The sequence below is a fragment of the Ostrea edulis genome, chromosome 4, assembly GCF_947568905.1.
Source record: "Ostrea edulis chromosome 4, xbOstEdul1.1, whole genome shotgun sequence".
Lineage (NCBI taxonomy): Eukaryota > Metazoa > Mollusca > Bivalvia > Ostreida > Ostreidae > Ostrea > Ostrea edulis.
This window is the reverse complement of record NC_079167.1, coordinates 63,322,348-63,336,529: the sequence shown is the minus strand read 5'-3', so window position 1 is coordinate 63,336,529 and position 14,182 is coordinate 63,322,348. Positions and strand designations below refer to the sequence as shown.

Below are 14,182 nucleotides of genomic sequence, written 5' to 3'. Positions count from 1 at the left end.
CGGACCCCTAGGCACTCCAGAGGTGGTCAGGTGTGTAGGTGGAGTAAGTATCCCCTGTCGACCGGTCACATCCGCCATGAGCCCTATATCTTGACCAGGCAAACGGAGCCATCTGTCATTAAATGGAATGTAGTCTGAAGTATTTCTTACCAACTATTAGTACGTTCTTTACATACTGATTTGATTACGGATTGATCCGTTTACCTGATGAAGATAGAGGGTCCATGTCGGATATGACCGGTCTAAAGGGGATACTTACTCCTCATAAGCACATGATCCCACCTCTGGTGTATCCATGGGTCCGTGTTTTCCATTTTTCGATTTTCTATTCCTTACAGGAATATGAAATTGGTCACCTTTTTCATTGGCCAACTGTATATGACTTTCAGGTTTTCTTCCAAGTCTCGGCCTCTCTGATAATTTGCGCCAGAAGTCTTGTATGTTGAATGCATCCTGAAATGCATGGCACTCATTCTTTCTGCACAGCGATGTTTATGTACCTGTTGGATAGCATGTTGGTGGTCATCCTCTTTATCAAAATGTTCCCACAAATTTTCAGTAGTGACATGGTAGAGAACTGCTTGCGTGTCTCCCAATTTTTCTCTTGCGATGAATACCAACCCCCTTCCTTGATGCTAACTATTATCTACCGGCAACTTCTTCACTTGATGCTAACTATTACCTACCGGCACCTTCTTCACTTGATGCTAACTATTATCTACCGGCACCTTCTTCACTTGATGCTAGCTATTATCTACCGGCACCTTCTTCACTCCACCGTCAGGTGATGTCTCCATAATCGTTGTATCTCGGACAGTATTCAGAAGCTTTGTATGGGATTCCGTTTGGTTCTGATGTCGATGCTTCCTAATAAAATCTTTCAGTTTTGTTTCTGAATGATCGAGCAGATGTTCTGGTTCATCTGGTTGAATCAGGTTCTCACGCTCACCTAAATCTTCATCTTTCCATGCGTCGCTATGCATATCCCTCAGACATTGCCTTACCATTTGTTAACGTTCCTGATCCTTTGCTGCCTAAAATTGGATAAATTGGCCGTTAATCGTGCTCTTGCTAGTTCCTACCTTCCTTTTGTTTCTTTCTGCCCTTTTCAATATATTAAAATTATTTCTTATGATCGCCAGTAATTCAACCAGAGCATGCATCTCTTCCTCTTGTCGTGCTTTAAACCTTCATGCCAGATGTCTCAATACTCGCCTCAAGATGTTTATCCCTCTGTGCCTTCTATTGATGTTAACTGCTTCCCTGGTTTGCTGCTTTTCGTCTGTACCAAAATATCCAGACCTAGTTGTACATTAACATCATAATGCCTTTCCATTTTCTTATCGGCTCCTCCTGTCAATGCGTTGAGAATGATATCTACATTATTATCAAACTTCCCCCTTGCTGGTGCTTGGTGTCCTCTTGATCATAGCTTTCCTCTTTGCACCCTGACCTCTGATGCTCTTCTGATGCTACCACCTCTCTATAGCTCCCCCATTTTAACTGGTATATGAACGCTGTGGTTGATGTGAATAAAGTCCTGGAACACCTCTTATTCCTCTTTTGTCTATCCATGTTATCATGTACATTGTGTTAGTCACTGAATAGGTAAATATCCTACCCTATCCATGTGTATTTTCAGACCTAGCTCGTTCTTTAAGAGGCTGTCTACGACAGATCCATGGAAAACCAAAAAAATATATACATACATGTATCATAACGAAAATTACAATGCATAAAATAGATGATAGAATTCTGAAAGAGGGGAGAAGAGTAATGAATGGAGTAATGAATTGGCAAAATAATGTGGGACAAAAACAACAGTAAGATGCAGAACAAAAATGTCTGAACTTTTCACCGTGAGGTGAGGTGACAGGGAGATTATTAGTATGTAAGTTTATAGCTTGTTTACAAGATCATGAGGGTGAAATCGATTTTGGTAAGAGGAAACGTATAACCAATCGGAGTGTAAGAAATCAGTCACCAAAGGTCAAGCATGTGTATATATTATTTACAAGAAAAATGAAATTAAAAATTATGCAAAACCTTACAAGTGAAGTTGAGTATGCAACGCTAAATTATAGATTTTTCAAGGAAATAATTGTGTTGGCTTTGAGTTTGAATTAAAAGCCAATGCAAATATTACAGATTATTAAGATATAACAAATATGGTAAGGAATTTTGGAGGATGTACGGGGGTATAAATGCGAGGAACAGAGACAGAGTTCTTCAGTAGCTGAACAGAACTTTGTCTTTGGTCTTTCATTTATACAGGTAAGATATTGAGTATACTTGCGCATTTCTGAAATAACTTTTCAATTTTTCAGATGGCTTCGTTAATTTTTGTGTGAACTTTTATAATAATGTTTGTAATTATTATTGTATATTGTATAATATGAATTGTAATCAATAATTATAATGATGAAATGTTTCTTTAATAAAAAAGAGTAGCTGAACAGAACTTTGTCTTTGGTCTTTCATTTATACAGGTTGAACGAGATAGAGCTACTCCGTTCAGCCTGTGAACACACAAAGTTCCCGAGGGTCACTGGTACCTAACAAATATTTGCACATCACGCTTTGCGCCATAGCTGACTTAAAAAATTCTTCTTCCCCAAATTTGTATATGAGCTATTACGAAGTTCGAGTCAGTTATGGGGCGAAATTGGATATGATACATATATATATATTGTAGAAGGTGTTGTCAAATTTTAAGACCTTTTTATGATATTTCAAAAGTATGTTGCTATTTATATCATATTTTGTGCCAAAATCGATGATTGCCCCTCGCCTTCCACAACTGCATGTACTCCCAGCGTTAAAACCCTCTGTATATGTACACCCAGCGTTCAATCCCTCTGTACATGTACACCCAGCGTTCAACTCCTCTGTACATGTACACCCAGCGTTCAATCCCTCTGTACATGTACACCCAGCGTTCAATCCCTCTGTACATGTACACCCAGCGTTCAATCCCTCTGTAGATGTACACCCACCGTTCAAAGCCTCTGTAGATGTACACCCAGCGTTCAAAGCCTCTGTAGATGTACACCCACCGTTCAAAGCCTCTGTACTTGTAGTCCCTGCGTTCTAACTCTCTGTACTTGATCGGTCTGTTGTTATACAGTTCCCAATATAACTTCTATCACGCAAAGTTTGTGGAGCTAACAGACAGTACTTGTGTACACTAGTGTTGTTCAGCCCTTCGATCCTAAGCATACTTACAGTTTGGAATGATACTGTAACTGTCAACCCTTAGGGAACATAATAACCCTAGTGGCCACTATAGATTCCATTCAACGAATGAGATCTTGACCGTATTTATCAATTGTCTCATTCGAAATTCAGAATAGTCTAGCACATACGAACCAAATTAAATCATGATGCTTTTTCTGTTGTCTTATAATTCCACGCTGTTTGAAAATACTTCATCTCAATAAACGTAATTGTTATGCATCAATGATTCAAAGATTCCTATAATTAACTTGAACAAAACATTTTTATGACAAACTAAACTCTTAGTGAAGTACACGGTTCATTCTTCCTATTTTTGTTGACATTGCTAAATATGTGATGAATGCAGGTATACTTTTCCCCAACAAATCACCACATATCAAACGTTGACCAAAATCGGTCTTCGGCTAGGGTTGAAAAGGAACGTCATCTGTACCACGCATGAATAAAATCTTCATCATTATAAATAAATCTACATGATCTTGCTATGAAAAACTTTTAAATATGTTGTAGTTTGTTCAACAACCAACAATACTTTGCTTAATCCCAATGTGCCAGCCCGACCATTTCCATCGCAAGCTATTCCATGTCTGTTCTAACTTGTTTAGAGTTCTTGGAAATAGGATACTATAAAACATTTTTAACAAAATCACATCCAAATTTATGTATATATAACCGTCAAAGGCGTTTTTAAAAATTGCTTCTATTGAGGCTAATAATGCGTAATGGCGTGCAGACAGATTCTTTTTCTGAAAAAGAACGCGTTTAGTGCAAAAGTTCAAATTGGTCGCACATCACCAACGCGACAGACGTAAAAGAAATAGATATTTTGATACTAATAGTTGAATATCAGAACGTCCTCTATTCTTCAGTGGTCAGTGACAGACTCCATTCCGGAAGTATTATTGCTGGGATCAAATAAATAAAAAGTTTGTTTTGGTAAATTGTTTTATGAAGTTTAAGATAATTATCAGTATCAGTGTCACAGTGTAATTTTTGATTTTACGGGGTGGGTGTAAAGACAAAAGTACCACATGACAACAGTTTTTACATTGTAATTTTTGTATTTTACACCTACCTAGTAAAGTAAAAAAAAAATACACTCTGGCAAAAGCATATGAAAATAGATTGCTAAACTTACTTGAAAACTTTTTGATATATAGTGTCCTATCATTGAGTTGATCGTTTCAACGGCATGAGAAGACTGTAAAACGGTTTATAGATCAAACTCACTGTCTTTGAATATTCAAAACACACTGTATAATGATTAATTTATCTTATAAATCCTAAATATATATACAAATGAATCATTGCTAATGTCATAATATTCATGATGCATACATTATCGAGTTAAAAAAGATATTCTTTTTTCAAAAATATGGATTAATAAAAGTGTTAATGTTAACCAGTAGCACCTTTCAACATCAAAACCAATCATGTTTCTTTGATGAGATAATTGATTATTTTAATACATCATGACGCCAATAACTTGTGTATCATTTCCCGTACACAATCTCTCTCTATGAAATACTGAAAACCAACAACTCTCTGATACCCATAAGTAAATAGAGCAAGGTCAAATAAAGTAATTTATTGTTCCAAAGACGCAAGCAAACCCGTCTATTCCTCATGACAAAGAAGTTGATAAAATGGGGAAAATAAACAAAACTATTTTTTGTTTTCTTTCTTTTTCTTTCTTCCTTCCTTTCTTTTTTTGGATTGGAGTTTATTACAATTATACGTCCCTCTGATCAGACATATTGTCAATAAATTTAACATTCGTTTAAAAATATTCCACCGGAGCTGTCATTTTATGACAACACGGAAATAACATGTGTGAAGAGGACATCGATTATTTTTATTTCAGGAGGAAACTATATGTTTTATAAACAGTCATTTTTCCTGTACTTTTAAAACGATGCATACCTTGATTACAATGTGAAGAGTCCTTCTTCAGACTTTGCACGTCTCTACCTGAATACAAGCTTTGGTTGTCAACATACCAATCGTCCTCCCGTGTCATTCTCGCCGTACCTTGACCCTTTCTGTAATGGTCAGATTGACCGATAGCGCTAGAAATGCTCAGACATCTCTATATTTCACTCAAAACTGAAAATTTGCAATACATCACAATGCGTAACTTCCATACAGAGGTTATGCATTACTATTTAGAAAAAATCTTGTACTTTTTAAAAAATTTAAATGACTTTTTGTAAACGAATATATCACATTTGGATGACCATGCACAAAATTGTGTAGCTCTCTAAAAATATTGGGACATATCAGATCTGATCTGTCCTAATATTTTTTCAGAGAGCTACAATTCTGCAGCTACATCTCAAGGGCGGATCCAGAGGGGTGGGTCTAGGGAGTCCGGACTCCCCTCTTTTTTTTTGCGGAACAAAACATTTAAGAGTTGTTCAATTTTAACGAGACTTTGAGTCAAAATGATATGAAAGGTGGATACTTGCATGTAATAGCATCATTCAAATTTATCAATACCAGTATATCATTTAATTCTAGGATAAATAAGACGAAACACTGATATATATTTACAATATTTTCGTCAGATACAGGTACATGTATTGAAAAACTGGGCCTTTAAATTCTGAAAAAGTATATGTAACATAAAAGTTTTGGTGAGGAAGTAGAAAATATAAAAGTGAGAAAGAAGTACTAGGAAATGCTCAGAATGTAGGATTTTGCACCATTTACACCAGAGCTTCTGGGGGCCTAGGCGGCCCCCATACCCCCACCCTCGGCCCAGCCTATTGGGAGTACTATAGTAACCTTTAAATCAGCTCTTTGTTTATTTTCATCGCGAAATCAGGTCTGAGTGAGGCGATAAAAATGATTAGAACTTTGGAAACAAGTAGTAAATAAACTAAGCATTTTTATGTATAAAAAACTGTCTCAAGATTTCCCTAATGTACACAAGCAAATGAGTAGGAGTGGAAGTTGTGAAAAGTACCTAAGGGATCAAGTGCTAGACCAGTGGCGGATTTAAGGGGGGAGGGCGCAGCCGCCTCCCCCCTCCCCCCATAAATTTTCAAATTTAAGGTAAATCGTGGTATCTTGTTTAGAAAAGTGTAATAAACGATAATAGAAGCCATAATATCTTCAACTCCCAGAGAAATGAATGACAAAATCTTTTGATATCTTGAATTACTTTTTGGGAGAACTTAATTTTTTCCCAAAACCCTTAAATTTTGCATCATTTTACTAATTTCACCTTATTAAAAATGATAGAAAATATTACAAATGACTTGAATAGAAGACATTTCAAGCCCTATAAAATCTGTAAAATCCAGGAGCTTGTCAACATGTCTAGAGAGTCAGGCATTGAATTCTATTGTCCTTTCCACACCGGACTATTTCATCTAGTCGAAAGAGGAAATAAACCATTTCGAGTGCGTAGTTTCAGAGAACTGATGTTACTAACAATTCAGTCATCAAACTGATATACTATACAAAATACTAGTATCATATTTACATTCTCTGAATCTCTTCTCGTACATTTCTTTTGAAATTGACACTACTTTCATCTGCGACAAGGAATACATGTTTGTTGCAAACTAGTTCGATCCGGTTATCTAGTACAGTCTGTCTGCGCAATCATTACCAGATATGCTTGCTATCTTCATCACCCGATGAAACAACAAAGAAAAACATTTTATTGATTGATTGATTGAATGTTGTTTAACGTCCCTCTCGAAACGTCACCATTGCCGGTGAAGAGCTGCAAAATTTAGGCCTATGCTCGGAGTTTACCCCCGTGGACCATCGTGACCATGGTGAAAAGATTCAGTAACGCAAGAGTTCTAGATTTTTGAAGCGATCGGTCTATTTATTTTCCTCAAAAACAACATAAATGAGAGTTTTCTTTGTCTAACACATATCGCACGGAACGCACAGAAGTATTAAGAAACAGAATATGCCCCATACTTTGAATGAAAGTAGTTACTTTTCTCAAACACTCGTGTTTAATATCGAGAACCTAAGAAAATTCGCACGGATGTTTGCTTCATGAGCTGAATTCAAGGTTTGAAATAATTTGAGAAAGAATCATGATAATCTGTCACAAGACTATAAAAAGACATTCAATTTCTTACTAAATTGGGGTTCATAATAGTCTTTATTTTGACGAAATGCTTGAAAATGAAAATAACGCATGGCGAAAAGATGGAAGATCTAGCGTTACCAAGGTGAAAAGATATCAAAGATTCCCATATTGATTAATATCATCCAGTAAATTCACAATTTTAAGTTTTTCTGTCACATATTATATTCTGATTTAAGGAATGAATCTATTTTTGTTTTCGTAGTGCATAATACACAAGTTTTCCTTCCATTTTTTTTTTTTGCGATATACCTCTATCCATTCCTCCTCAATTGTGTATGAGCATCTCGTCAATGAAACGATTAACAAAAACGTAGTTAATCAGAATCGATGGCACAACGAAAATGAAATGATATGGAACTCATATAGTTACTTGTAGTTACGGGTAAATCTGCCTGTACCTCGGTAACTGTTCTTAATTAGGACCCATTCATTCAATGTTCTTACAGTGAGGAAGTTTGTTCTCTTGTTCTCTACTCCTATTGTGTTATTTGAAACCTCTAAGCTCACGATATGTAGGAGGTTCGAGCACAGTGGTAATCCGGATAGCTACATTATCTACACTGTATGTTGCCGTCCAAAATCAGCCTCGTGTGTTCATTGGTCTCAATTGCTTAATGTGTTGATATTCAACTTACCTTTGAATGATGTTGTCTATTGAGTGTTTCCCTTATCTCCGATCCCACCCAGAGATCTGCGATCCCACTCTCTTGAGAAATATCAAATTATTTTCATGTGCGAAATCAGATTTGACACCACTTTTCTCCTTGGAAATTTATACCAATAACAGATCAACGTGCGGTATGTGTTAGACAAAGAAAACTCTCATTTATGTTGTTTTTGAGAAAAATAAATAGAAAGATCGCTTCAAAATCTAGAACTCCTGCGTTACTGAATCTTTTCACCATGGTCACGATGGTCCACGGTGCTTATGGCCTTTGAGCAGGAAGGGATCTTTAATATTGTGCAACACGGGGCCTCAGTTTTTGCGGTCTCATTCGAAGGACCGTTTAATTTATAAACAATATACTTGCAATATATGAGATATGAAAATTTTCAGAATCTCGTTTATTTTATCTTTTATTGTTTGAAACCTTCTAAAAATTCAAAGATTTTTTTACAGTAAAATGATTTCTTTGTTGTTTTATCGAGTGATGAAGGTAGCAAGCAAGTTATGCGATTTTGATGTACCTGGTAATTTTCACATTTATAAACGTCTTGAAATGTCTCGAGCGATTTTGGAAAATTCTCATTGGACCTTGATTTTTTAAAAAAAAATTTAAAAATTCAATCTTTAAGGATATTTTGTCCATCCCGGATCTCAAAGAACAGTATATAATTATTTATATGATAAATTATTTGTTAAGTTGAAAGACGATCGATATGATGGATTCCTGTTCGTGATCAATTTCATATTTACCAGTAGAGCTTCCTGATTGACCTATCCCAGTGATAAAAAGCGGGATTTTTGTTTTTTACCAACTTTCTTGTATTTCTTTTGTAGTTCGGCGATGCACCATCCGATTTTAATGATGTTTTGAAAAACCTTTTCATGTATATCTCAAGACACTGTTCAATTTTCAATATTGAATTATCTTCGGTTTTCTTTCTCTCGTCGTTGTTCATCTAACATCTCAAAAAAGTAATATGAATAGAATCGTTATAATTCAGGGATGGTAAATGCATTGTTTTCGTTTTTCATGAAGCAAATTCTCCGTTTTTACTTCTATTGGTTGAAGACTAGAAGTTAGATATGAATTCAGTTTTGTAGTTATATGGATAAAGGATGACAATTGGTACTTCTGGGCTCCACTCTGATAGAAGCCTCTACCGTAATCTGATAAACCAGTTAGCCCTGTCCTAAAATCAATAGAAATAAATATTTTGATAAACTCTGTTTCTACCTTATGTACAATGTTTCAGGAAATTTTGACCATCCTTCCAAACATATACATACACAAGGATAATTGTTGAGGGGGAAAACGCCCACGAGTGTCCCAATTAAAGAAGAAGAAAAAAAGCTGTAACAAGCAAAACATATATATATATCATACACTATTTGAAAATTTTATTTCTTTCTTAGGTGACAGAAATTGATACGGAATACTTCTTGGATCGCCGGAGGCAGTCTTTAATGGGAATGACCATCAACACCAAAGCACTCAACAAATACGCAGACCCACCGAAGTAAAAGGCAGCGTCATCAGACTCAGTCATTTGTACCAGATAGCCTGTTTAAACGAAAAAGTAGTTCAGAGGACCACAATTTGATAGGAGCATTGGAATTTTTTTTCAACTTTTATATACCGGTCTTGGTATCTCAGTGGTTTGAGGGGCACCGCTCGTGTTATGGCCGCGTCAAACCTAAGTGAACAGCAAACAGCTCTTTCGCCAAACGCTCGGCATTTAGAAGTAAGAGTCACGGATTTTTCAGATATGACTTTAAAAACGGAGGTCCCGTGCTACAACAGACATGGGTACATTAACGAACCTTCACTGCTACGGCCCTGAGCCCCAAGAATAGGTCTGCATTTGTGGTATTTCACATACAACTTGTGACGCCACAATATGAGTGAACATTTTTCAAAGGAATAAAAATATAACAACCAACCCCCCCCCCCCCAAGTTTATGATATTATCTACCAAACATTGTAAAAATGACTGTTTATGGTATGGTAAGGCATAACCCTTTGTTATAAAGCTGTATCATTGTTTGTTTGTTTGTAGTCTTACATCCCATTTAAGACATCTTGTTCTGCGTATGTCTAGTTTTTAAATCGAGGCAAGCTACTGACAAACAAGTTGATGGTACAGGGGTTTCAACAGTCTCGATTGATGTCAGCATTTCGCAAATTCTATGGTCGTTATAACGATCTAGTTCGTCAATATCACCTATCATTGCGTCAAATGCTGTCTGACGTGTTTCATACCGCTTGTTAGACCGTTCTTGGCACACTGGTTTTGACTACGAATAACTTCGTTTACCTGATCAGGATATAGGGCTCACGGCGGGTGTGACCGGTCGACAGGGGATGCTTACTCCTCCTAGGCACCTGATCCCACCTCTCGTGTGTCCAGGGGTCCGTGTTTGCCCAACTATCTACTTTGTATTGCTTACAGGAGTTATGAGATTGATCACTGTTCGTTATCTTCACCTTTCATCTTCCACTCATAAAGAGACATCACCAACTAAAGGTGGGTGTCACAAATTTTGTTGTACGGTATATATATAGTGCCGACGCTGACCATGACACGAGGCCTCAGTTTAAATCCGAACAACTAACGACCTATATGAAGTAACAGTCGCTATATACGAAACGTCTTAGGTTTGACACGATCGCCGGGTACCTTTTAGTCTCTCAGCGGCGTAACACAGATCAGCACAGGGGTTTCAACAGTCTCGATTGAAGTCAGCATTTCGCAAATTCTATGGTCGTTATAACGATCTAGTTCGTCAATACAACCTATCATTGGGTCAAATGCTATCTGGCGTGTTTCATACCGATTGTTAGGCCGTTCTTGGCACACTTGTTTTGACTACGGATAACTCCGTTTACCTGATCAGGATATAGGGCTCACGGCGGGTGTGACTGGTCGACAGGGGATGCTTACTCCTCCTAGGCACCTGATCCCACTTCTAGTGTGTCCAGTGGTCCGTATTTGCCAAACTTTCTATTTTGTATTGCTTATGGGAGTTATGATATTGATCATTGTTCGTTTTCTTTACCTTTCATCAGTGAGGTAAAAGCTGAAATCAACGTTTGATTTCATTGGCCACAATTTCATACCACAAATTTTGGTGACATAAACTATAGTAACAGAACTTTTTATTTATCAATTATTTTTTGCTCATTAGAATGATATTCTAAACCCTGTTTTAGTATTTCTTTATGTTTTCTTCTCCAAATATTTTGATCCATTTTTTTCTGCTTTGGCTCTTCACTCTGAAAATCTTTGCTACAAGGCTGGTATGCATTAACCAATGCTTCAAACATTTACATATCCAGCCGCACAGACCATGCTCTAGCATATCGATTTAGTTGAGAGATGTAGCTTCATATGCAAGTGATAATGGAATATTGCTATGCACATGTAAGTATAGGAAGTTGACATTGGAGAAGGTGAAGTCAATAGATAGGAAAAACAGACAATGATATACGATTATACAGGTTAAACGAGCGCTTAGACGGGACTATTTGTGCAGATTCGTCGAGCAGCTTCGCCTTCATACCATTCGCGTGGGGATCTGGGTTGGAATAGGTCCTCAGTACCCCTTGCTTGTCGTAAGAGGCGACTGAATGGCGCGGTCCTTCGCATGAGACAGGAAAAACCGAGGCCCCATGTCACAGCAGGTGTGGCACGATAAAGAACCCTTCCTGCCATAAGCGCCGAGCATAGGCGTAAATTTTGCAGCCCTTCACAGGCAATGCTGACGTCTCCATATGAGTGAAAATTTCTCGCGAGGGACCTTAAACAATATAAAATCAATCAATCAATCGTCCTCATATTTTGGTGGGCTCCTAAGAAACAATTTAAACCTATAACATTCAATGTAATGTGTTTGGTTTGAGAGACTATAACAATATAATCGTTAAATAGACCATACCTCCAAAGGGTGGACCGAGAAAAGTTCCTATTCCACATAGTAACATCAGGTACCCCATTCCGTCAGCTATCAATTCACTTCCAACAAAATCCGATACAAGAATGATTAACAGTCCGAGTGATACTCCAAAACTTAATCCATACAGTAAGTTGACAGCAATAAATCCCGCCATCGTGTGCAAAACCGGAAACGGATAGGCGAGCAAACATAGGCCTGATATCAAATTTGTGGACAGGAATAACACACACCTGTTGATATTGTGGTAATTACCAAGAACTCCACCTACGACACTTCCAAAACATGCTGCACCTTGCGACACGGATAAAAGAATAGCAGCTTCAGACACACTACGACCGACTTTGGTGTAGTAGTCTGGACCAAGAAGTAGGTGTACGGATGCACCAACATTCCATAGGAGACAATTGAGCGTAAACAGATCATACGGAATATTTCTAAACAGCTTTAGCACCGTGAAATTTCCCTTCTTAGGATTACTCCCTTTGTCAATATTGGTTAGTGTTTTGGCATTATGATTTCTTGTAGTGTTTTCAGATGTGGTTTCTCTTGTGCAAATATGATTGCCATTTGATTCTGGGATCGTATATACCGTGCTGCCGGCGAGGTTATTTTTAATGCTCTTGGTCTTTGATTTTTTCCAAGCATGTTGTATTGGCGATTCCCGTAAAAGACCAGCGAGTAATATTGTTTGTAAATTCAAAGCTGCAAGTATAAACATGGAACCTCTCCATCCATATTCCTCGATTAAAATTTCAACCAGAGGTGGAAACACCACGCCACCTAGCGAGGAACCGGCAGTTACGATTCCTGTAACCAGACTTCTGTTGTCGTCAAACCACAGACCGGATAGTGTGTGGGAAGACAAGTAAAGTAACGAATACCCAATACCTACAATGTAAAGAGACTTTCAAATATGGTAAGACCTTCGGATATCCGGGTAAAAATCCGAATATTCGGTGAATGTATACCTGTTAGAACGCCGAAGAAGGCGATTAGATACGGTATATTTGGAGTGAACGGTAAAACGGATAGTCCTATGCTGCTTATTAAGGATCCCAGCAAACAGACCTTCCGGTAAGATATCTTCCGCATTAGAAAACTGACCATTGGACCTTATTGTGGTTAAAATACAGTTATTAATACATGGAATTAGATGATGTTCTAATGAATACATAACCAGACTGCTATTAAACAATTTTACACACATGTATATTTCAGTTTCCATTAGAATAGTTTTGTGATCGTAAAGTGAAACAGCATACAGACCTGTAAAAAGTTGAAATCCAAAGTGTACAGAGCCAATAGATGAAATTATTGAAAGGCCGGAATCAAATTCATTTTGTAATTCTATAACATATATGCCAAAGGACAGGCATATACCGAACATTAGGAACTGAATGAGAAAAGCTGAGATAGAAATAACAATTCCCCACGATTTTTCCATTTTCTCTCAAGTGATCACAGATCGCTATATCCTCAGAATGATGGAACTAGATCTGAAAAGTTGAATTGACCAGAAGTCACATTGTTTTATGTTTGTCCCAAATTACACATCCTCCAAAGAAATGATGAAATACCCACTTCAGAATTGTTTTACATAATAAGTGTACCTATCCGTATTTTCTATTGAATAGTCATAATATTTTCAGCTAAAAGTCTTTATTCTAGGTTAGTGTAAGCATAAACATTTTCATCACATGCTTGACGTCGTGATAATGCATATAGTTATGTGAACGTGTTACTAATCATGATACACCAGTGACACAGCAGATGTTCCACGAATAACACTATAATATTATTTCTCTGATACCTACAAATGGTGTAGCCAATAGAAATTAAGCTTTGATATCTGCTAAATCTGCAAAACCACACAATTGTTGGATGAATCACTCCTAAAACGCAGAGAAAGTCAAACAGCGACTAGTAGGCATAGTTCCAAGGACAGCGGTCTGAAATAAGAACAGATGATCTCATAAAAGGAATAGGAGAACTCTTTTTTTAAAAATCAGAATAAACAAGCCCATTTTTGGATTTTTTCGGCACCAGAATACAGACTGAATTCTGTGATTATGGATGTTGTCCATCAAAAGACATTTTACTATGGGGCTCCGATTGAGACTTGAAGTTTTTGTAATCAAAATCAATTTTGTGTACACAAAATTGAATTCTGTCATAACAAAATCATTTTTGTCTTACAAAAATAT

The 14,182-nt window shown here is 37.1% G+C and overlaps 1 protein-coding gene across 1 annotated transcript; it reads right to left on the bottom strand.

Moving 5' to 3' along the window:
* Nucleotides 1–9,396: 9,396 nt before the first annotated feature.
* Nucleotides 9,397–13,692, bottom strand: LOC125670622 (monocarboxylate transporter 9-like). The gene is made up of 4 exons (XM_048905898.2): nt 13,245–13,692; nt 12,947–13,090; nt 11,961–12,866; nt 9,397–9,585 (listed from the first exon to the last, which is right to left on the bottom strand). Exons 1-4 carry the CDS (start codon nt 13,420–13,422, stop codon nt 9,434–9,436), a joined length of 1,380 nt encoding a protein of 459 aa, XP_048761855.1. The 5' UTR covers nt 13,423–13,692; the 3' UTR covers nt 9,397–9,433.
* Between the last annotated feature and the right edge of the window lie 490 nt (nt 13,693–14,182).

Bases quoted from the DNA above. Each gene is read 5' to 3' on its own strand.
- LOC125670622 (XM_048905898.2), bottom strand. From the start codon at position 13,422: ATGGAAAAATCGTGGGGAATTGTTATTTCTATCTCAGCTTTTCTCATT. The intron at 12,867-12,946 runs GTATACATTCAC...TTTACATTGTAG, and splicing joins CTTCTTCGGCGTTCTAACAG to GTATTGGGTATTCGTTACTT. The intron at 9,586-11,960 runs GTATGGTCTATT...TCGTTTAAACAG, and splicing joins TCTCGGTCCACCCTTTGGAG to GCTATCTGGTACAAATGACT.